The 22981-nt window shown below is 42.7% G+C and overlaps 1 protein-coding gene across 1 annotated transcript in view; it reads left to right on the top strand.

Moving 5' to 3' along the window:
• The window catches only part of LOC147361932 (ATP-binding cassette sub-family C member 4-like), a 153504-nt gene that overhangs the window by 50338 nt on the left and 80185 nt on the right, over window positions 1–22981 (top strand). The window contains exons 13-19 of the mRNA XM_086330249.1: window positions 190–276; window positions 6940–7036; window positions 10902–11099; window positions 12449–12589; window positions 13347–13384; window positions 14059–14153; window positions 21014–21160. Coding sequence (XP_086186375.1) covers window positions 190–276; window positions 6940–7036; window positions 10902–11099; window positions 12449–12589; window positions 13347–13384; window positions 14059–14153; window positions 21014–21160 — 803 coding nt within the window. The remainder of the gene's footprint in view (window positions 1–189; window positions 277–6939; window positions 7037–10901; window positions 11100–12448; window positions 12590–13346; window positions 13385–14058; window positions 14154–21013; window positions 21161–22981) is intronic.

Genomic DNA, 22981 nt, shown 5'->3' with positions numbered 1-22981 from the left:
TCCTCCTCCTTCGCGGCTCCTATTGGACGTGAGCACGCAGACCCCGCTCACCGGTAGGCCGGTGTGAAGTCTTGGCCCTTTCCCTGGGTTTGTAGAAGAAACCTGAAGTTGTTGGACACCATCATGATTCAGAGATGAGACCCAGGGAGTGTGAAGTGTCGTCTCCTGACATCTCTCTATGTTTTCTAGAGCCATGTATCAGGATGCAGACATCTACCTCCTAGATGATCCACTCAGCGCAGTGGATGCAGGACTCAGCAGGCACTTGTTTGAACAGTGAGTTTGCTCCTGTTTTCTATTGTTTCTTCTTTCCAAGTGCCCTTCAGAGATGATGGAAGAGAGCTCAGAAAGGTCTTTATGCTCCAGGAGACTCAGCTCCCTCTGCCCTGGTGTCCCTCCCTCCCCTCCCTTCCCTCCACAGAAGATCCATCGTAGAGAAATCTTGCCTCATGAAGAGGTCAGGACAGGAAAATACAGCAGGTGCTTCCAGTGTGTGGGGGGCAGTGGCATCCGTGCTTTAGAGAGTCAGGGATAGATGGCAGCTTCCCTCCTGCTACTTGCAGTTGATTGCCAGACACTCCAGGTGGATCCAGACTCCAGGAATAAGAAAGACGATATGGGGTTTTAAAATCAGAGAGAGAGACTCTATGACTCGGTACTTGGCTGCTAGTTTTTTCCCTCCATTATTGGCTTAAGGCACGTTAGAAGTGAAGTTTTCAGTACTGACATAGGGCTTCCATGGAAAGACCCTGTTGGTTTATGCTTGTTATTCTATCACTTTGGAAATGAAGTCTTTATTAAGTCTAGACTTAATAAAGTCTAGAATTTGAGAATCATGTATTCCACATCTGAGTATGATTTCAATCATTGCATGTTATTTCATGGATGCTTATTAGAATTAATACTTAGACCTACAATGTAGTGTCACCTATAATCTAGCTTAAGTCTTGACTCTCATTCCTGTTTCTAAAATGTTGAACTTGTCAGTGGCTCCTGGTTGGCTATACAATGACTAAAGTAGAACAACTCTGATTCTTTTCTGTGTATAATGTGCCCTAATACACACTGACTGAGGCCTCTTATGGAGTCTAGATTGGCCTTTTTGAAAGCCTTGCAAACTTGTTTTTCTTCTAAAACAGCCTTCACATCTCCCCCATGGTCAGGTCACTTGCTGTTGTTCACTTTGTTAAAGCCAATGAGCCTTCCAGCTGCACTTATAAACACCCTGCTGTGTGCACTAAGATCAAATGCCCTTACGGATGTTATTTCATAAACCTCTTAGTTTACAAGAAGGACAGTGAGCCAGGTAATGGGAAGGACCCACACTGGGCAGAATAAGGGAGACTGGGACGTCCAGCTCTCATTCCTGCTTCTGAGGAACCTGTATCTATGTGGAGCTTGTTAAGACAGATGCCTGGAAAAAGCTCAGCCTAGTCAGGGTTTAGAGGGTTTTGATACAGGATATTAAGTGCGGAATGTAAAGTGGAAGTGTCAGCTGGAGGCTTTCACTGAAGTTGGAAAGGTCCCTGTGCCTGGAGCTGGGCAGGAAGTGTCATGGGGGCCTGAAGGTGGGGCAGGTATGTGGAGGCTGAGAGGAGGACCCAGTCCTTTGCTGAAGGAAGAGGAGAAGAATCTCAGGTGTGGAGGGAGGAGGAAGCAGGGCTGTGAGGGGAATAGCAGGCACATCCTCGCCTGGAAGAGGCGGGGTGTGTAGCAGAGAGGAGCTGTTTGGAAATTCTCTCTGTCAGGTCCTGTGTTTCTAGGACTGTGCCTGTCCAGGCTGCTCTCATAGGACACCAGAGCTGGGTGGCTTAGAAATAACAGAAGTTTATCTCTCAAGGTTCTGGAGGCTAGAAAAGTCCTAGTCAGGGTGCTGAAAGATTCAGTCTGGTGAGGGTCCGATTCCTGCGGCCTCATGTGGTGGCAGAGGTGAGAGCCATGTGGCTCCCTTTTATAAGGACACTAATCCCTTGCATGGAGGCTCCACCCTCATGATCTGGTCCCTCCCGATGGCCTCACCTCCTAATACCAACACAGTGGGGATTAGGTCTCAATGTATGACTTTTGAGGAGGAAAACATTCAGTCTATAGCAAGTTGTCACAGATGGGGGTGCTCAAAGAATAGAAATTAAATTTCTCACAGTGCTTGAGGCTACAGGTTCAAGGTATGGGTGGTTTGGTTTCTCCTGAGACCTGTCTCCTTGGCTTCTGATCACATCCCCTCACTGTGTCCTCGCACGGTCGGGGTTTTCTCTACTTGCAGTGAGCAGGGGCTACTCTCTAGTTGTGGTGTGTGGACTTCTCATGGTGATGGCTTCTCTCGTTGCAGAGCCTGGGCTCTATGGTATGTGGGCGAGTAGTTGAGGTTCCTGGGCTCCAGAGCACAGGCTCAGTGGTTATGGTGCATGGACTGAGGTGTTTTGTGCATGTCGGATCTTCCTGGACCAGGGAAGAATCCCGTGTCTTCTGCACTGGCAGGTGGATTCTTTGCCACTGAGCCACCATCGAAGCCCCCTTTTGTATATTTTTGCTTATATGTTTATTGCCTTAGAAGACTGACCAAAGAAAACATAGGTATAATTTATGTCAGAGAATGTTTTGCCTGTGATCTCTACTGGGAGTTTTATGGTGTCACGTCTTATGGTTAAGTGTTTAAGCCATTTTGAGTTTATTTTTGTGCATGGTGAGGGAGTGTGTTCTAACTTTATTGATTTCATGCTTGTGTCTCTGTCCTTGGGTCTTAGTCTCTTCATCTAAGCACACCAGTCAGATTAGATTAGGTCCAGTATAATTAAGCGTAATGATTACCTCTTTAAAGTTCATGACACCAAATTCTAAGGTACTGATGACTCAGGTGACCACATGTGAATCTGAGGGGACATGATTGATTTACAGCAGGTCCAGAATAGCAAAGCAGAGACTTCAGCAGGGTCAGTAAGTTTGAGAGGGAGGCCTGTGAGGAGCTCTGGGCTCTGGACACTAGGAACTGGCTAGGAGCTGGGATTCCACATCCACTAAGCAGGCTTTGTTAGACTTTGGTGGAATCTGACCTTGTATAAAACGTGCTTGGTGTTGGGGTGATAAAAGAGTTGTGGAGATGGATGGTGGTGATGGTTGCACAGCAATGTGAATGTACTTAATGCCACTGAGCTGTATGCTTAAAATAGCAAAAATCGTAAATTTCATGTTAGGTATATTGTAACACACATACAAACCTGAATAGTAGCACAGAATCCTTGAGAACAAGAGGGAACAGGGCAGATCACACATGGCATGGTCCCCAGCTGTCTGATCTGACCTCCCCTTTCCCAGCCTCTCCTCTTCATGACTTGATGAATTTTCCCTTAGAGAAGTGCCTGTGTCTTATCATCAGTTCAGTGACAGGAGCTTGTGCTGTGACAGGGATTTCCCACCCCCACCCTCCTGGCATCCTGAGTAGCTCAGCCTCCTTGTTCCCAGCGCCCCACCCTGAGCTCACAAATGTGTGTCACCCCATCTTGTGAGCATCTGCACAAGTTCTCCATCACGGCAGGAACAGATTCTGCTGGTCATTGCATCTGTGTTACAGGGAGGGGAGAGCAAGGCATTTTGGTGCCAAGTACATGGTGCTGATTGCAGAAGTTCTCCTGAGTTCTTTTTCAAACACTGGAGATATTTATAAAATCTTTTCAAATATTTTGAGTATACCATTTTGGATATATACTTGATAGAAGCGAGCTTAAGACTGTTGTTTATAATCAGAACTACATTCTCTAGGGAAAGTTAAAGCAGAGAGCGTGAAAGAAATTTAGGAAACCACTCAGCAGCAACTGGAGAGTGTTCTCAAGTCAGAGAATCAGATGGAACAATATGCTGTGAGGTATGGTGGTCATGTGGAAGCTTAGTCAAAAGGAGGGTTTTGTATTACAAATGAATGACTCACACTTAGCTTGCTGTTAACAGTTTCCTTCAGTCATGAATTTATATTCAAGGTCATTGAGGTTCATGACTTTTACAGCTTTATGCTGTGAACACAGTGGATTCTATCAGCTACAGAAGGTGAGGGCCTTATGTGAACTGATGCAGTCTCACCTGTGTCCAGCCATGGATCCCATCCTGGTTCAGCCCCACATCACTAGACCCCTGCCTCCTGCATCATCAGACCTTGGGGTCTGTCCTGATCAGACTCCCACACTGCTGTCTACACAGCTCACCCTCCTGTCTACACAGCTCACCCACCTGCTCCAGCCCTTCACGGACACACCTCCTCCCACCTCACCTCCACCCACCACCACATTCACAAAGCAGCTCCAGGTCCTCAAACAAACAGGCTTCCTTGCTGTCTGCTCCCATCAGCCTTTCCAGTTCATCTGCACACCCACTTGGTGTCCAGCTGAGCTGGCTCTGTGGGGGTCCTGTCTCACCCCTGTCTGTCTGTGCATACTGGTCCCTCTGTTCCAGAGCCAGGGAGCAGTGCCCCAGGACACAGAAGGAAGGTGGAGTATGGGACCTGCCATTCCCTCCTGCTCCTCCAGGGGTCGCGGTGCCCTCTGTCTTCCCCCAGCCCTCAGTGGGTGCACTTGACCATTTATGAGTCCCCCTGCCACCCATTGTAGCTCGGTTGGGAAAGAATCTGCCTGCAGTGCAGGAGACCCGGGTTCGACTCCTGGGTCAGGAAGATCCCCTGGAGAAGAAAATGGCAACTCACTCCAGTATTCTTGCCTGGAAAATCTCATGGACAGAGGACCCTGGCGGGCTACAGTCCATGGGGTTGCAAGAGTCAGACAGACACGACTTAGCCACTAAACCACCACCACCGCCGCCACCCATAAACTATGAATGCAGGAAAGCACCTCAGCCCAGCGTGTTCTGTCCCAGGAACCCTGTACCTGCTGTGCCTTCTTCCAGGATGTTTCCCCGCTTAGTCTCAGGGCTCCCGTGTCTCCACATCTAAGACAGCAGCTGCTCTTCTTTTTCCTTCAGAGCACAGGTCACAGTCCAATAGTGGGTTTTCTATGCTTGCTCACTGTGTCCTCTACACGGTGCAGAGTATTGTCTTCTGTCTTGACCTGTGGGTGGATCCTCAGCACTTAGGACAGTGCCTGGCTCCTCAGCAAACTTCTGCTGATTGAATGAATGGAGGTGGGGCCTCTGTCTTTCTTGTATCACTTCCACCACAAGATGCATCCTGTCTTAATAGAATCCTTATATAGGATTATATGTGGGATTATAGGATTAACACAGCCTTTATATAGGAATAACTGTTATACAACTGGTTGCTGACTCAGTCATTTCTATGGCATGACTTGGAAATCTTTAAAAACTTGGAAAATAGTGTATTTTTCTAGTGATATGGATAAAAGCATCATTTATGAAAAATTCAAAGGCATTAACTGATCTCTTCATTGTAATTATTTGTATTACCTCATCTGTGATGGGATGTTAGGAACAAAACATCTTAAAACTTTTGGGTTGGTTCATCTTGGACACAACACCCTGTCAGATTTGATTAACATCCAATTTAAGGGATTATTGGCAGGCAATTATGAATCAAGGAGAAAAAAATCTGTTTTAGTACTAAATTTGAAAAGCTGTTAGTCAAGAAACTTAGGTATGAATGCTGAGCTAACACATGTCAAAATGTAAAAATGAATCCTTTTGGACTTAGCAAATGTATGGTATATGTGTTTACATTCCAGGGTCTTGTTTTTGATCACAGACTCAGTGTCCAGAGTGACTCCTTAAGAGTTTTCTGACCCGAGTCCAAAGCACATGACTGCTCGTGTTTAGGGAGAAGTGGAAAAGAAAGCTGACATTTGCTGAGTAGATTGGTGGTTTGATTTCTCAGAACATGTGGATGAGTTGTTTGATCTTGTTTTGAGATGAAGAAACTGAGGTTGGGTTGCTCATCTGATGTCAGGCTCATGAGAGGGACTGAGCTGCAGCCTGCTGCCTCCAGACTCTCCATCTGACTCACTCACAGGCTGAACTCTGGTCCAGGTTCCTGCGATTTGCTCTGCAAGGGGCTCGGGCTCCCAGAGTACCTGCCTGGAGCCCTGCCTGTGGTCACTGGGGCCCCAAACCCACTTGCTTCCCTGGAGGGGTTGTGGACTTTGTGGGATGACACTGGGGCTGAGTTCCTAGGGGTCTACATTTGAAATGTAGGAGTAGTTTTTTTGTTTGTTTTTTACTGTGAAAACAATTTAAGGTTGAATAGTGAGGGGTGTCTTGACTAAGAGAACTGGTGGGTGCTCTGAGTCATTGGGTGATTTCCACTGTGATTTGGGCCATTTGGATTCTGTTCTTTTACTTTCGTATGTGGAAGGTGTTCACTCCAAATGAAAGACATGATTCCTGGAGGGAACTGGGAGTTGTAGTGACTCATGGAGGCCACTCTGGCATTCATTTTCTATCTAATATTCTTTGGGAACATGTGTCTAGCAAATGCAGTCTGGCAAAGATTACCAAGAATCTATTAATATTTTGTTGTGAATATTTACATCATAAATTATAAATGATCTCCTAGAAAGCTGTCTAAGAATGTACACAAGTTTTAAATGACATTGATCCCTCTTCTCCCATTCCCAAATAGCAATAAAATAGTGTTTTAGTTTAGTCAAGTTTTGAGATCTCAGTATTACTCAGTTGTTTTCCTTTATGAAATGTAAATAATTGTTAAGCTGAGTTTTAGAGGAAGAAACTTAGCTGTTTTTGCCTCCTTCAGTAGACTGGTTTTAAGAACTTTTTATGGCACTAGATTCAAATTTGCTGCTGATAAATTTAAGAAACTAGTTGGATTAATTGATTTATGTTTATTTAATTTTTATTATCGATTTGGTACTTAAACTAAAGATCTTTCACTGCTGTGTGGTCTTTGTCTCACTGTTTTCAAAATATAGGTTTTCAGTTTGAGGCATTCCATTAATGTGCTTTTGCTTACTGTGCCTTTTATATTTGTAGGTGTGTTTGCCAGGCCTTGAAGGATAAGATCACAATCTTAGTCACTCATCAGTTGCAGCACCTAAAAGATGCAAGTCAGATTCTGGTATTGAAAGATGTAAGTAATTTCTAGAAATCCGTGGAATTGCAAACACTCAGTTATGTTGAAGGACAGACCTCCCTGCAGGTCACTCTCTTTGAGTTCATGGTAAACGGCCTCTTCTCCCTCAGTTTTTGCCCCCTTCTTCTCAGAGCTGGTGTTCATGCCTTGGATAATGAACCTAAAGCCCTGTAGAAATGTCATTATCACACTCTAAGCCATATAAACCCTAAAGTGTATAAAAGTACAACCACAATGTTATTGAATCATCACTATTCTAATGAAATTTGTTAAGGGTAATGTTGCAGTTTTATTTAGAACTTTTTAGTTTCCTCTTCCTTGACTTAAGTCAAAGTGTATCACTTAGAAATTGGAGATTCTAAGATCTGTTGGTATCCAGGTCATTGTCATACATAGTTTGCCAGAAGAGCATCTTCCATTAACACCAGAAGTAAGGTTGGGTAGCTGAGCACCCAGGTCAGAGACGTCCTCTCTGCTGGTGTCCCAGTCTCTGGTCTCCCTGCCGAGGCCTCTATGTGCCCAATATGTGTGGGAGCCTGTGCAGCAGGAGGACAAGGCCCTGCCTTCCTTGCACTCCTGTTCTGATGGGGAGGATGTGACAAAGAGGGTGATGTCCTGGCTGCCTGCCTGAGGAGCTGGTGCTCCACGGGGTCTGAGTGACATGAAGGTGGGGGCCACACAGTAACCTGGGGGAGGGGGTCTGAGGCAGGGGGTCCTAAGGAAGGAGCTGACCTGGCAGGTTGGAGGAACAGCAGGAAGACCAGAGTGTCTGAGGAGAGTGAGCAGGGGGATGGGAGGAGCTGGTCTCTGAGCTGTGGACAGGGAGTCCGGAAGTGGAATGGAAGTCTTGGATGGTCCAGAGCAGAAGGGGGATGTCATCTGATGTGGGAGTTAAGAGAGTCCTCTGATGGTCACTGGAGGGGTGACAGAAGAAGCAGTTAGGAGTCTTAGTAAAGCTGAGAACACAGAAGTGTGAGCTCAGGCTATGGTATCAGTTTCTAGAGCTGCCGTATCACAGCACTGCAAGCTGGGTGACAGCAGGACTTTATCATCTCCCTCTTCTGGAGGCTACAGGTCCCAAATCCAGGTGCTGGCAGGGCCATGCTCTCCCTGAAGGCTCCAGGGGAGAATCCTTCCCTCCAGCCTCTGGTGTTCACCGGCCTTCCTTGGTGTTCCTTGGCTTCCAGCTGCAGCACTGTAGTCTCTGCCTCTGATGTCTTGTGGCCATCGTCCCCATGCCAGTCTGGGTCTCTTCCGTTCTCATAGCAACATCAGTCTTATTGGCTTTAGGGTCACCCTGCTCCAGTATGACCTCATCTTAACTTGATTACATCTGTGAAGACCCTGTATCCAAATAAGGTCATCACATCCCCAGGTGTCATGTTTGAGCACATCTTTTTGAGGAGGGGGCACCATCCAAGCCACAACTCTTAACATGGTTGGTGGTGTGTTGGAGATTAGTGAGAAGTGTTCAGACTTAGAGGTCATTGATGCTTCACTCCTTGGCTTGTTTACCTCTGGGCCTCAGCACCTCTGTCATTAACCCCTGACTGCTCCATAGGCCCTGACTTCTGAAATGAATCTCTGCTCTAAGAAAGATTATTAAGATACAGAACCCCTAACTCTCTAGAAGCAGTTCCATGTGTCAGCCCTTCTCCACTCCTCTAGGAATGGGGGGAGGGGCTAAGGGTTCTCAAGCTCGAGAGCAGTTGATTTCATGTGCAGAGGAGGCGATTCTAGTGTGTAAACCCCAGTGTTGACAGTGTTATGAGCACAGGATCAGTGGGCAGGAGTGTAACCTATTTCACCCATTTCTAGATGTTTTGGGGCCCCCTTAGTGCTTCCTTTGAGGACACTACCCCAATTTTAGTACTAATAAAACAACTATTTGTCCACTGGTGAGCACCGCTGCATGAATTGGGGTCCATCCTCATTGTCAGGTCCCTCTCTTCACAGCAGATGGAGGATGGCTGTCCCCTCATCCCTCCGGAATTGTCAGTGCTTGACTGTTGAGTGAAATTGCTGTCTTTGTACCACCAGTCATTTAAATTTGCATATTACAGATTTGATGTGGTGAGTGGTAATTTCACTAAAGAGATATGTGAATTTCACCTCCCAAGTGGAACACGGCATAATATATCCTGCATCATTTTCTAGTTCTGCAGTATCTGATGGTACCCAGATGCTTTCCTGTATTTCTCCCAGTGGAACCCCTCGAGGGAGAGGGGGAGAGGGGTCCCAGCGAGGGTCCTGGTCATCCCCCTCCACCTGAGCTGCCTTAACCAGAGCTGCTCTCATTTAATGAATTTTGCATCCTGAGATTTTTTTCACTAATGTTTTATTTGCTACTGAGGGAAGGAGCTGAGTCTGGTTTCAGGGGTCAGAAAATAGTAAAACATCTGCAGACATTATTTTAAATGAATTTGTCACGGAGAGAAACTGTGCAAGGATATGTCACATGTGTTCAAAGAAATGATTTGATTGGCTGTATTTTAAGCAGTTGCCTGATTTGGGGAAGCTTAGCTGGCTGCTTGTGGTTGGTCGTTCCTAAGTTTTATCTCAGATCTGAGTGAATTGATTCTGGCTTAGGTTTTGGTTTGTGGACACAGACTGCCAAGGCTTTAGAGCCACTCCAGTCCCATGGCCTCCTTGTTTAATTACTTTATCAGGTGGAATACTGAATTTTCAGTTGGGAACTTGCTGAGTGTGTGGGGGCAGTTGTAGAGACCATGGAAATGCCTTTCATGGATTTTCTGTCCAGGGCTGGTTCCTATTATTCTGGCCGGGCACATGATAGTGTGACAGTGACAGTGGTCAGTGAAGATTTAATGAGAGACTCTTACCTGTATGTAGATGTGCTTGTGCCCACCTCTAGGTTAAGTTTAAATTTCTTTCCTGGAATTGTCACATGAGGCTTCTCTCACTTTCCATGTTGTGTAAAAAGACTGTGCTGATCCTCCCTAAGTGCCCAGGGTAGTCATGTCAATGGCCTCCATTTTTAACACATGAACACATGTTTTTTTCATATCCCCCAGCACGTAACACAGGGACAGGGTTTGGCAGAGAACACAATGCTCAGTTCTGTACTGAGTTAAGTGAACTAGATTTCTCAATAAGAATTCTAGACCCAGGCATCATTTTTTTTCTAAAATGATAATTTAAGACCAGATAACTTCTCTTGATTAGTATTTAGGTTGGTTTAATATTATCAACTTCACTTTATTTTTGGGGGCTCCAAAATCACTGCAAATGGTAAGCGCAGCCATGAAATTAAAAGACACTTACTCCTTGGAAGGAAAGTTATGACCAACCTAGATAGCATATTCAAAAGCAGAGACATTACTTTGCCAACAAAGGGCTGTCTAGTCAAGGCTATGGTTTTTCCAGTGGTCATGTATGGATGTGAGAGTTGGACTGCGAAGAAAGCTGAGTGCCAAAGAATTGATGCTTTTGAACTGTGGTGTTGGAGAAGACTCTTGAAAGTCCCTTGGACTGCAAAGGAGATCCAACCAGTCAATTCTAAAGGAGATTAGTCCTGGGTGTTCATTGGAAGGACTGATGCAAAAGCTGAAACTCCAATACTTTGGCCACTTCATGGGAAGAGTTGAGTCATTGGAAAAGACCCTGATTCTGGGAGGGATTGGGGGCAGGAGAAGAAGGGGATGACAGAGGATGAGATGGCTGGATGGCATCACCAATTCAATGGACATGAGTTTGAGTAAACTCTGGGAGTTGGTGATGGACAGGGAGGCCTGGCGTGCTGTGATTCATGGTGTTGCAAAGAGTCGGACATGAATGAACAACTGAAGTGAACTGAATGTTATCAAATATAAATTAATTTCTCTCAAAATTTTTATTTTAGGGGATAACGGTGGAAAGAGGAACTTACTCTGAGTTCCTAAAATCTGGGATAGATGTTTTTTCCCTTTTTGAGAAGGGGAATGAGCAGTCTGAAGCATCTCCAGTTCCAGGAGCTCCCAGTCTCATCTCTGAGTCTTTGGTTCAGTCTCTCAAGTCTCCCAGGCCCTCATTGAAAGATGCGGCTCCAGAGGACCAAGAAGTGAGTTTCTCATCCTGCAACACACCTGGGTCTGTCTGCTCTTGGTGGTCTCATGGACCTTCATCTGCTCTGCTCATGACATCTTCATTAGTCCCAAAGCAGACCCTAAGGTTCCCAAAGTCTTGCTCCATGGAATTGGTTGAGTTAGAAGAGCATGAGGGGAGCAAGCCTGCTTGGGGTTCCCCTTTGGGTGTAGGATGGAGAATCTTATGGAGACCAGAAGTGGGTGCACTGCTATGAATTTCTGAGTGAATGTGGCTCACACGGATTGAGGACTCTTCAGTTTACCATAGTTACATCCTACTCATGCTGGTTGCCCCCAGCTTCTTTTATGTATCCAGAGGCTTAACATGAAGACCCTGTTAGACTGAGTCCTACTGTTGCCACATTAAATCAGCTACTTTTCCTGTATGTTGGAATGTTCTAGCATTGCATGTGACTGACAGTAGTATTTTTGCCTCAGTCTCAGATGGTTTGTGATAGGCCAGAGGTAATGTGGGCAAAGGACCTGATACACGGTAGACACTTCGGTGTTAGTTCCCATCCTCCTTTCTTACCCTTCAAGACTGAGAACCACATCTTATCGACCTTGAATCCCAGGGGCTGGGGTAGAGCCAAGGACATTCTAGCCTCCTGTGACTGCATAATGCATTCTAAGTCCTCCAGACAGAATTGCAGAAATGCACTAGATCTCCCTTAAAAATATACACAGATATTCCTTGATATCCAAAGCCAGGAGCCTGGATGATTCTGATAAGTATTTGGATTAGTTGTTCACTTTCTAAACTCAGGAATCACTGTCTGAAATTTAGGAACCAAATAGATTCAGATCATATGCTTGCAACGTGCTGTCCAAACTCCTCTTTAACGCTCTCTGTGAACTCAATTTACTGTATTTGGCTAGAGTTTTGAGCCCCAAGTATGTTTTACATTTCTGTCATGAAATGACACAGTCATCTCGAGGGATACATTAGCTCCATATCATTTTGTGTGTTATTTTAGAGGAAGTTTCTACATTTATACATTAATTTATTTTGATTTGTGTGTGTTTAGAGTCATGTGCTATTTTAAGCAAAGCTCCCCAACAGTGAATAACCTCATGTGAATGCGTTTGATTATTTCTCATAGATTCCTACGAGTGGGATGGCTGGGTCCAGGGGTAAACACATATGTGATTTGACCAGATATTCCCATAGCTATATCCATAGGAGATGGACCATCCTGCACTCCTACCAGTGTGTGGGATATTTCTGATTCCCACAGCTTTGCAGTGGAGGGCATTGTTGAACTCTTGAAATTTGGGGTTCATTTTTAAAATTTCATCTCTTACTGCCATTTTTCCCTCCTAGACTGAGAATATACAGGTTACTCTACCTGTAGAGGACCATTTGGAAGGAAAAGTTGGTTTTAAGACCTATAAGAATTACTTCACAGCTGGTGCTGACTGGCCTATCATCATCTTCTTTATTCTAGTAAACATCGCAGCTCAGGTACGTAAGGGAGTTTATTTTGGTTTATGCTCTTGGCTTGATATTTATATACTATTTATACTGTAATTTTATAATTCTTTTTAAATATTTGTATTAAGAGATTTATCTCAAAGACTTGGCTCATGAGGTTGTAGGATCTAGCTTGGTGAATGTGAGATTAGAAAGGCAGGCCTGCAGGCTGGAACCTCAGGGAGGAGCTCACTCTGCTGTCTTGAGGCAGAATTTCTTCCTCCTCCAGGAAGTCTTGGGTTTTGCTCTTAGGGCCGTTGACTGACTGAATGAGGTGACCACAGTGTTAAGAGTGATCTCCTACTTAGGTTCTGATAATGGATGTGAGCCACATCCACAAAATACCTTCACAGCAACATCTAGATGACTATTTAGTTGAATCACTGGAGACTGGCCCAGCTGAGCCGACACCCAGGACTGACCATCACTGTACCTGTCAAGCTTTTTGCTTTGAAAAATCCCAACATTTGTTCTGTTGTTACTGACTTTGGCAGTCCACTTGGATTTGCATTGAAGTACATTATATCCGGGGAGCAAAGTCTTCTAGGGAAAAGGGGATTTCTTTCAAAAATATTAACTTGTAAGATGCCCTCCCCTGACTTGTGGTCATCTGGGGTGTGGGGTTTGGTGCAGACCTGAACCAGAAAGACTATCTCTGTGTTGTGGAGCCTTTTCGTCCCCCATCCTAGTGAGCGGGTGTGAGGCTCAGTGATGTCAGTATGTGAGTGACTGCTGTTTCCTGCTCCAGGTTGCCTACGTTCTGCAGGATTGGTGGCTTGCATTCTGGTGAGTTATTCCTGTTCTGACCCAAAATGCTTCAAAATCTACATGAAGCTTCACTTTCCCACAGAGTCAAAGGGACTGACCCTCACGTAGTTTCCCTGAAGAAAGATGAAAGTTCCTGTGGGTGGTGTGTGATCGATCCCCCTGTGGTCTCTCCCCATGTCCCCTCCCTTTAGCAGCTTCTTCACAGACAATTTTTCTTTTCTTTTTTTGAACTTTTACTATTGTATTGAGATCTGGCTGATCAACAATGTTGTGATAGTTTCATTTGAATAGTGAAGGGATGCAGCATGCATACACATGTATCCATTCTCCCCCAAAATTCCCTCCCATCCAGGCTGCCACATAATATTGGGCAGAGTTTCATGTGTTATACAGTAAGTCCTTGTTGCTTACCTGTTTTAAATCTAGCAGTTTGTGCGTGAACATCCAAACTCTCTAACTATCCTTCCCCTTGGCAACCATAAGTTCATTTTCTAAGTCTATCTCCACAGATAATTTTGAAAACTGAAAGTTATGATTCAGATTTGTAAAAGGGAGATACACACAGGGCCTTTCAATCTGGGAAACACTTTCCAGCATAATATGCATTTCTTGAATTGAGAAAATTTTTTGTGATATTTGTATAAATTCTATGTATATCTATAGTGTAATATTTTTTACTTCCTGTTCCATAGGGCGAATGTACAAAATGGCCTGTATTTTGGGGTATATGTAAAAGAAGATGAAGATGTAGTATTCGTTCTTAACTGGTACTTAAGTGTTTATTCAGGTAAAGTTGAGTCATCTGCTCCATAACACCAGAGTTTAAGGTGCTTAAATGAGTTTGCGTGAACAAGAGGGCTCCAGAGTAATTAGGTAATGTCTTAATAGATTAAGTATCTGAATCACATTTAGTCTGTGAATTAATTAGTATAATTATTTTAAATATCTACTAGAAGAAAAAAGGTTGAATGAAGACTCTTAACTTGTTCCATACTGGATTTTGGTAGTTAAACCAGGATTGCATATTGAGAAAATCAGCCACTGGAAATATGTAGCTACTGTGTATCCTAGTAGGTGCTTTAGCTAAATCTTATACCATTATATGGATGGGCAAGGGGGATAGGAATGAATCCCCACCCTGTGGTTCAGGTTGTTCCAATTCTGTCTGAATAAACCCTGGCTTTTATTGATCTTGGATGAAATCCTCTGGCAGCATGGGCTGCAAATAAAAGCATTATTCCCTCCCAGGTATGCAAAGCTCCCCTTTCCACACTGCTTATTTCCTGAGCTTCACTAATAACTTGGGAAGCTAAGCAGGGGAAGTCCAGTGTCTGGAATTAGGATTCCTGCTCTTTCTTACCCTGAGATCACAGTGTTATCTCTCCCCAACTGTGTGATTAATTCAAAATTTGGCTTGCCAGACTAATATTAACTATTAACATGACTCTCTCTATTCACAAGAGTATTTAGGATATATATATATATATAGCATAGCATTACATACTATTTAAAGGATGTCTTTAATAAAATTTTAAATGCTTTCTTTATCCATTCATCTGTTGATGGACATTTAGGTTGCTTCCATGTCCTAGCTTTTGTAAATAGTGTTGCTATGGACACTGGGGTACGTATGTCTTTTGAATTATGGTTTTCTCAGCGTATGTGCCCAGTAGTGGGATTGCTGGGTCGTATGGTAGTTCTATTTTCAATTTTTTTAAGGAACCTCTATACTGTTCTCGATAGTGACTATAGCAATTTACATTCCTACTAAGTGTTCAAGAAGGATCTATTTTTCCATACCTTCTCTAGCATTTATTGTTTGTATATTTTTTGATGATGGCCATTCTGACTGGTGTGAGGTAATACTTTATTATAGTTTTGATCTGCATTTCTCAAATAATGATATTGAGCATCTTTTCATGTGCCTCTTGACCATGTGTATGTCTTCTTTGGATAAAGGTCTATATAGGTCTTCTGCCCATTTTTTGATTGGGTTGTTTGGTTTTTTTGATATTAAGCTGCATGAGCTGTTTGTATATTGTGGAGATTAATTCTTGGTCAGTTACTTATTTTGTAATTACTTTCTCCCATTCTCAGGACTGTCTTTTCACTTCATTTGTGATATATATATATACACTGGATCGGGGGAGAGGGGCTCCCTGGGTAGCTCAAATGGTAAAGAATTTTCCTGAAATGCTGAAGACCTGAGTTTCATCCCTGGGTCAGGAAGAACCCCTGGATAAGGGAGTAGCAACCCACTCCAGTATTCATGCTCGGAGAATTCCATGGACAGGGGAGCCTGGCGGGCTACAGTCCATGGGGTTGCAAAGAGTTGGACATGACTGAGCGACTCAGAGAAGGCAATGGCACCCGACTCCAGTACTCTTGCCTGGAAAATCCCATGGACGGAGGAGCCTGGTAGGCTCCAGTCCATGGGGTCGCTAAGAGTCGGGCTGGACTGAGCAACTTCACTTTCACTTTTCACTTTCATGCATTGGAGAAGGAAATGGCAACCGCCTCCAGTGTTCCTGCCTGGAGAATTCCGGGGACAGAGGAGCCTGGTGGGCTGCTGTCTATGGCGTCACACAGGTCGGACATGACTGAAGTGACTTAGCAGCAGCAGCAGAGCAAATAAAACACATGTACACTGGAATATTACTTATTCATAGAAAGGAAGGAGATTGGGTCATTTGTCGAGAGGTGGATGGACCTAGGGTTTGTCATACAAAGTAAAGTAAGTCAGAAAGAAAAAAAAAAACAGAAAAAATAATGTATTAATGCATATATATAGAATCTAGCCTCTTCATGGATCACTGCCTTATCATGGTGAAGGGGCTTGCATAACTCAGTGAAGCTATGAGCTATGCCATGGCCCTCATGAGCTATGCCATGCAGGGCCACCTAAGACAGACAGGTCATAGTGGAGAGTTCTGACAAAATTTAATCCACTGGAGGAAAGAAAGGCAAACCACTCCAGTGTACTAGCCATGAGAAACCCATGAACTGCATAAAAAGGCAAAAAGATATGACACCAAAAGATTAGCTCCCCAGGTCATAAGGTGTCCAATAAGCTACTGGGGAAGAACAAAAGACAGCTACTAATAGCTCCATACAGAATGAAGTTGCTGGGCCACAGTGGAAATGCATTTAGTTGTGGATATGTCTGTTCATGACAGTAAAATCTGATGCTGTAAAGAACAGTATTGCATAGGAACCTGGAATGTTAGGTCCATGAATCAAGGTAAATTGGACGTGGTCAAGCAGGAGATAGTAAGAGTAAACATAGATATCTTAAGAATCAGTGAACTAAAATGTACAAGAATGGGTGAATTTAATTCAGATGACCATTGTATCTACTACTGTGGGCAAGAATTGCTTAGAAGAAATGGAATAGCCCTCATAATCCACAAGAGCCCAAAATGCAGTTCTTGGGTGCAACCTTAAAAATGACAGAATGATCTTAGTTCATTTCCAAGGCATACCATTCAACATCTCAGTCATCCAAGTCTAAGCTCCAACCTCTGATGCTGAAGAAGCTAAAGTTAACCAGTTCTATGAAGACCTAGAAGACTTCCTAGAACTAAATGCAGAGTTCCAGAGAATAGCAAGGAGGGATTGGAAGCCCTTCTTCAATGGACAATACAAAGAAATAGTGGAAAAACAACAGAAAGTGTAAGGCTAGAGATCTCTTCAAGAAACTTGGAAATATCAAAGGAACGTTTCATCCAAAGATGGGCACAATAAAGGACAGAAATGATAAAGACCTAACTGAAGTAGAAGATATCAACAAGAGATGGAAGAATATACAGAAGAACTATACAATAAAAATCTTAATGACCTGGATAACCACCATGATGTAGTCTCTCACTCAGAGCCAGACATTCTGGAGTGTGAAGTCAAGTGAGCCTTAGGAAGCATGGCTGCCTATACAGCTACTAGAGGTGATGGAATTCCAGCAGAGCTATTTAAAATCCTAAAAGATTTAAATTGCTGCACTCAATATGTCAGCAAATTTGTAAAATCCAGCAGTGGCCACAGGACTGGAAAAAGTCAATCCTCATCCCAATTCCCAAGAAGGGCAGTACTAAAGAATGTTCAATCCACCAGACAATTACACTCATCTCCCATGCTACTGATGTTATACTCAAAATCCTTCAAGCTATGTTTCAGCATCATGTGAACCGAGAACTTCCAGATGGTCAAGCTGTGTTTAGAAAAGGCAGAGGAACCAGAGATCAAGTTGCCAACACTGGCTGGATCATAGAGAAAGCAAGGGAATTCCAGAAAAGCATCTACCTCTGTTTCACTAACTAAGCTAAAGCCTTTGACTGTGTTTGTCATAACAAACTATGAAAAACTCTTAAAGTGATGGGAATACCAGACCTTCTTAGCTGTCTCCTGAGAAACCTGTATGCAGATCAAGAAGCAACAGTTAGAACCCTGTATGGAACAACTGATTGGTTCAGGATTGAGAAAGGAGTACAACAAGGCTGTTTATTGTCACTCCGTTTATTTAACTTATACACAGAGCTCAACATGTGAAATGCCAGGCTGGATGTGTTACACTGGAATCATGATTGCTGGAGAATATCAACCTCAGATATGTGGGTGATACCACTCTAATGGCAAAAAGCAAAAAGGAACTAAAGAGCTTCTAAAACTGGATATTAAAAAAAAAAAAAAAAAAAAAAAAAAAAACAACTAAGATCATGGGATCCAATCCTATCACTTCACAGCAAACAGAAGGGAAAATGTGGGAGCAGTGACAGATTTCCTCTTTTTGGGCTCTAAAATCACTGCAGATGGTGACTTCAGCCATGAAGTTAGAAGACAATTGCTTCTTTGCAGGAAAGCCATGACAAACCTAGACAGTGTGTTAAAAAGCAGTGACATCACTTTGCCGACAAAGGGTGGTATACTCAAGGCTATGGTTTTTCCAGTAGTCATGTACGGATGTGAGAGCTGGACTATAAAGAAGGCTGAGCACTGAAGAATTAGTGCTTTAGAACTGTGGTGCTAGAGAAGACTTGAGACTGAGAGTCCCTTGGACAGCAGGGAGATCAAAACAGTCAGTCTAAGAGGAAATCAACCCTGAATACTCATTGGAAGTACTGATCCTGAAGCTGAAGCTCCAATTATTTGGTCTCTGATGCAAATAGCTGACTCACTGGAAAAGACCCTGATTCTGGGAAAGGTTGAAGGCAAAGGACAAGAGAGAGACAGAGGATGAGCTGGTTGGATGGCATCACCAATCCATGAACTTGGGTAAACTCTGGGAGATGGTGAGTAACAGGGAAGCCTGGCATGCTGCAGTCCATGGGGTTGAATGTGACTATGTAACTGAACAACAACAACATGGAATCTAGAAAAAATGGTACAGATGAACCTATTTGCAGGGAATGAATAGAGTTGTAGATGTAGAGAATAGATGTTTGGACACAGAGCGGGCATGGGGAGGTGAAGGAAATGAATTGGAAGATTAGGATTGACATATATACACTACCATGTGCAAAACAGATAGCTAGTGGGAAGCCGCTATATAGCACAGGGTGCTCAGCTCAGTGCTCTGTGATGACCTAGAAGGGAGGGATGGGAGGAAGAGGGAAGGGATATATGTATATTTATAGCTGAATTACTCTGTTGAACAGCAGAAACTAACACAACATTGTAAAGCAACTATACCCCAATATATTTTTTTTTAATAAGTAAAAATTTAAATATCCTCACAGGAAATGCTTGGAAAAAGTTTCTTCAAAGAGTTCAGTTCAGTTCAGTTGCTCAGTCATGTCCGACTCTTTGTGACCCCATGAATAGCAGCACGCCAGGCCTCCCTGTCCATCACCAACTCCCGGAGTTCACCCAAACTCATGTGCATTGAGTCGGTGATGCCATCCAGCCATCTCATCCTCTGTCATCCCCTTCTCCTCCTGCCCCCAATCCCTCCCAGCATCAGAGTCTTTTCCCATGAGTCAACTCTTCGCATGAGGTGGCCAAAGTACTGGAGTTTCAGCTTTAGCATCATTCCTTCCAAAGAAATCCCAGGACTGATCTCCTTTAGGATGGACTGGTTGGATCTCCTTGCAGTCCAAGGGACTCTCAAGAGTCTTCTCCAACACCACCGTTCAAAAGCATCAATTCTTAGGTGCTCAGCTTTCTTCACAGTCCAACTCTCATATCCATACATGATCATTGGAAAAACCATAGCCTTGACTAGACAGACCCTTAAGTTATGTAAAAATCCACTCATTGAAATTTTGTATTTATTTTATTGATCACTTGATAAGAAACTTGAATCTACCAGCTGTTTGCCTTCTGAATTGGTGGACAATGAGGGCTTAAAGAAAAAGGAAGGGATTTTGCTACACATTCATATAGGATTGTGGGCTAAGGCAAATGCCTGTTGATGAAATTCAAGAATTTACCCAGCTTTCAGCATTTAAATAACACTGATGTGCTAGCTGAATGGAAAAAAGTACTTGATGGAATATATGTTGCCGAATTTATCCCCACTCTATTTAGCATTGTGAGTTGAAGAGATGTTTGGAGGGCTATTTTAATTTTTATATTAAATGAGCATTGTAGTGTTCATTTATGTCATTGATAAGACATAACTTTAAATGATTATATTTATTTACAAATGCTTTGGGGTTCTATAAAATAGTGAGAGATTAGTTTAGACTATCATGTTTAGATTATCTGTCAAAATATAATTTGTAGTTTCTTGCAGTTCAGTTATGAAAGAGATTGTCTACTTGCAACTTAACATGGTCTTTTCATGCTCTTTATAGCTACTTGGGCACAGAAGTAGCTAGTTTATTTTTAATGTTTTAAATTTTTATTAATTTTTATTATAGTTGCTTTCCAATGTTGTGTTAATTTCTGTTGTACAGCCAAGTCAACCAGTTGAACATATATCCTCTCTTTGGATTTCCTTCCCAATTAGGTCACCACAGAACATCAAGTAGAGTTCCCTGTGTTATACAATAGGTTCTTAAAAAGCTACTTTACATGGAAGTATATTTCCTTGTAAATTACAAGGAAATTGTAGATCGCTTCTCCTCTTCCCTGTTAAATCACGTGCTGGTAGCAAAGCATTGGAAAAGGAAATAGCAATCCACTCCAGTATTCTTGCCTGGAGAATTCCATAGATAGAAGAACCTGAGGGCTACAGTCCATGGGGTTACAGAGTATGACTTGACTGAGCAACTAACACTTTCACTTTCACCAAAGCGTACCTTACTTTTATATTATGGGACATGTTGTAAATAATGAGATTTGAAATGTGGAGAAAGGAAGATCAGTTACTTGTATATTTATCTTTCTTATAAGTTTTATTAGAACTTGTAATTGAATTAGGCAAGGCTAGAATGAAGCTGCAGTTTACACATTTTCCCCCCATGTTGTTTCTATTTAGTGAGAGGAAAACAGTGATTTTTACACTTTTCTTTATAAATGTATTTTTGAAAGCATTAAACTCTTAGATAACCTACTTTATATATATGTTTTTATTCTATATATATGTAAATCTCTATACAAATATTATCTATAGAATAAAATGCACAGTATCTTTTTAAACTGCCTGCCATGCTTTAGCATGGTTGAGCATAAGACAGAGATCTTGTGCTGATTGATGCTTCTTTATTTCAGGGTTAACTGTGTCTACTGTCCTTTTTGGTATCACAAGATCTCTGTTGATATTCTACATCCTTGTTAATTCTTCACGAGCTTTGCACAACAAAATGTTGGAGTCCATTTTAAGAGCTCCGGTGTTGTTCTTCCATAGAAATCCAATAGGTAAGTCAGACATGAAATTTCATAATGAATATGTCTTGTTAAAACATTAAGTGCCTATTTGCATTTTCATATTTGAAAGTGGAAGAGATGCTTGGAAGAAAATCACTGTGTATGTTTATTCATTTTCTACAAAAAGCTTCACTGGTAATTTTTCCTACCAGAGAAAATCTGAATATAGGAGCATATAAGCTTTCATTCCAATTTATGCATTCATGTAAAAATACATGAATGTGTACTTTGCAGTATGATTTAGGAGTCCATTTGTTATGTGGCATATTGTGTTGAAATGTTTTTGACTTGTTGTTAAAACATTGGCTGTGGTACATGGTGTTAAGCTAACTAGGAAGGACCATCTTCCAAGAACATCTCTACAGGAGACAGGCTGTGTGTTTGTTTCTTTCATTGCCCATCCATTTCTGGGACCACAGAGCTCTGACATATGCTCATATTTTGAATTTTACCTAAATAGTAAAGTAAGATTAATTAAAATACAAAATCAATGAAATGTAAACATCCTCTTCGATAAAATCAACTCTAGTTTTACAATGGACTTTTGGTTACATTAAAGATGTCTGTGATACCTAGCAGGTGGATATTCATTATTAAGTAAGAGTGTCCCTAAAGGGCTCCCAGTGGTTGCTTCCTACACCCTGAGGCCTTCAACCTGTCTTGCTTTGGAAGGTAGCCTCCTGACCTGGGTTCCTATGAAGAGCTAGTTCATCAGCACACATGCCCACTCTGTTCAGTTGGTTAGACTTGTGCTGAAACACAGGGGTGGCTTTGTTTTTGCAGGTCATAATTGACACGGCCTGTTGAGGCCAGGATGTGACTGGAGAGAGGACAGCAGTAGCTTTGGCCTGGCCATCAACTATCTGTGTGACCGAGGAGAAAGTAGGTAGATACTACTGGGCAGGCAAATCTCCAGGCAGGATGTTGTCATGGTTATAAGTATGGACCCTGGAGCCAACTTTATCGGTTCAGTCCTGGAGATAGTTACTAATAGTAATAGCCAGTTATAGTTATGTTAATACTTATATACTAGTTATTTAATTTCTCTGTGTCTCAGTTTTCTTACCTATGAAATGAGGATACTGTTCACACACTTACTGATATCTTGATGTTGTGGGCATGAAGCAGGTTAATACATTCACAGCGCTTAGCACAGGGTTAGTGCCTAATGAACCTCAGTGAGGATGTCAACATGGTGTCTGGGAACTTCTTTCCTGTGAAATGGAATTAACTGCTGCCCTTCCTGTTTCACAAGACTGTTGTGAGGATTAAATAAGACTGTTTAGTGCAGCATCTTGTGCAGATTTATTCAACACATGTTCTTTAGTCCAGGCACTGTGAGGAGCACAGGATTGTAAACTGCAGAGGCTCACACAATCTCATTTTATTATGAATGGAGTGAGGAAGTGATTGGAAGAATCTTTGCTATTATAGCTGTGAAGTTGCTCTACTTTTCCTGTTAATGTGGAAACTATAGTTGTAAATTTGGGAGCATCAAGTGGGACTGAATTTCTGTTATCACAGCTTGTGACCACTGTTAACCAGGCTCTTGATGACCTGTAGGCTTCTCCAGATGCTGATTAATTATTCAAGGATTTGGAACCAAGTTTAAATCTTTAAGGTCACCAATTCTAGAGCAGAAGGCACACACAGTGTGTATCTTGTCTCACCTTCCCGTGTCTATTATCAGAACTTCATCCTTTCAAGAAAATAGAAGCCCGAATAAGGATTGCAAAGATAGGCCTAAAGGTTTAGGGGCCAGTTATTTACTCTTTTAGTGGTATATTAAATTGAACTCTTCCCTGTGTTTAT

The sequence above is a fragment of the Bos grunniens genome, chromosome 12 (genome assembly GCF_055505025.1).
Source record: "Bos grunniens cultivar Pamir isolate PY7600 chromosome 12, Bosgru_T2T1.0, whole genome shotgun sequence".
NCBI classification, from domain to species: Eukaryota; Metazoa; Chordata; class Mammalia; order Artiodactyla; family Bovidae; genus Bos; species Bos grunniens.
The sequence above is the reverse complement of the archived record's forward strand: the minus strand, read 5'-3'. Positions and strand labels throughout refer to the sequence as shown.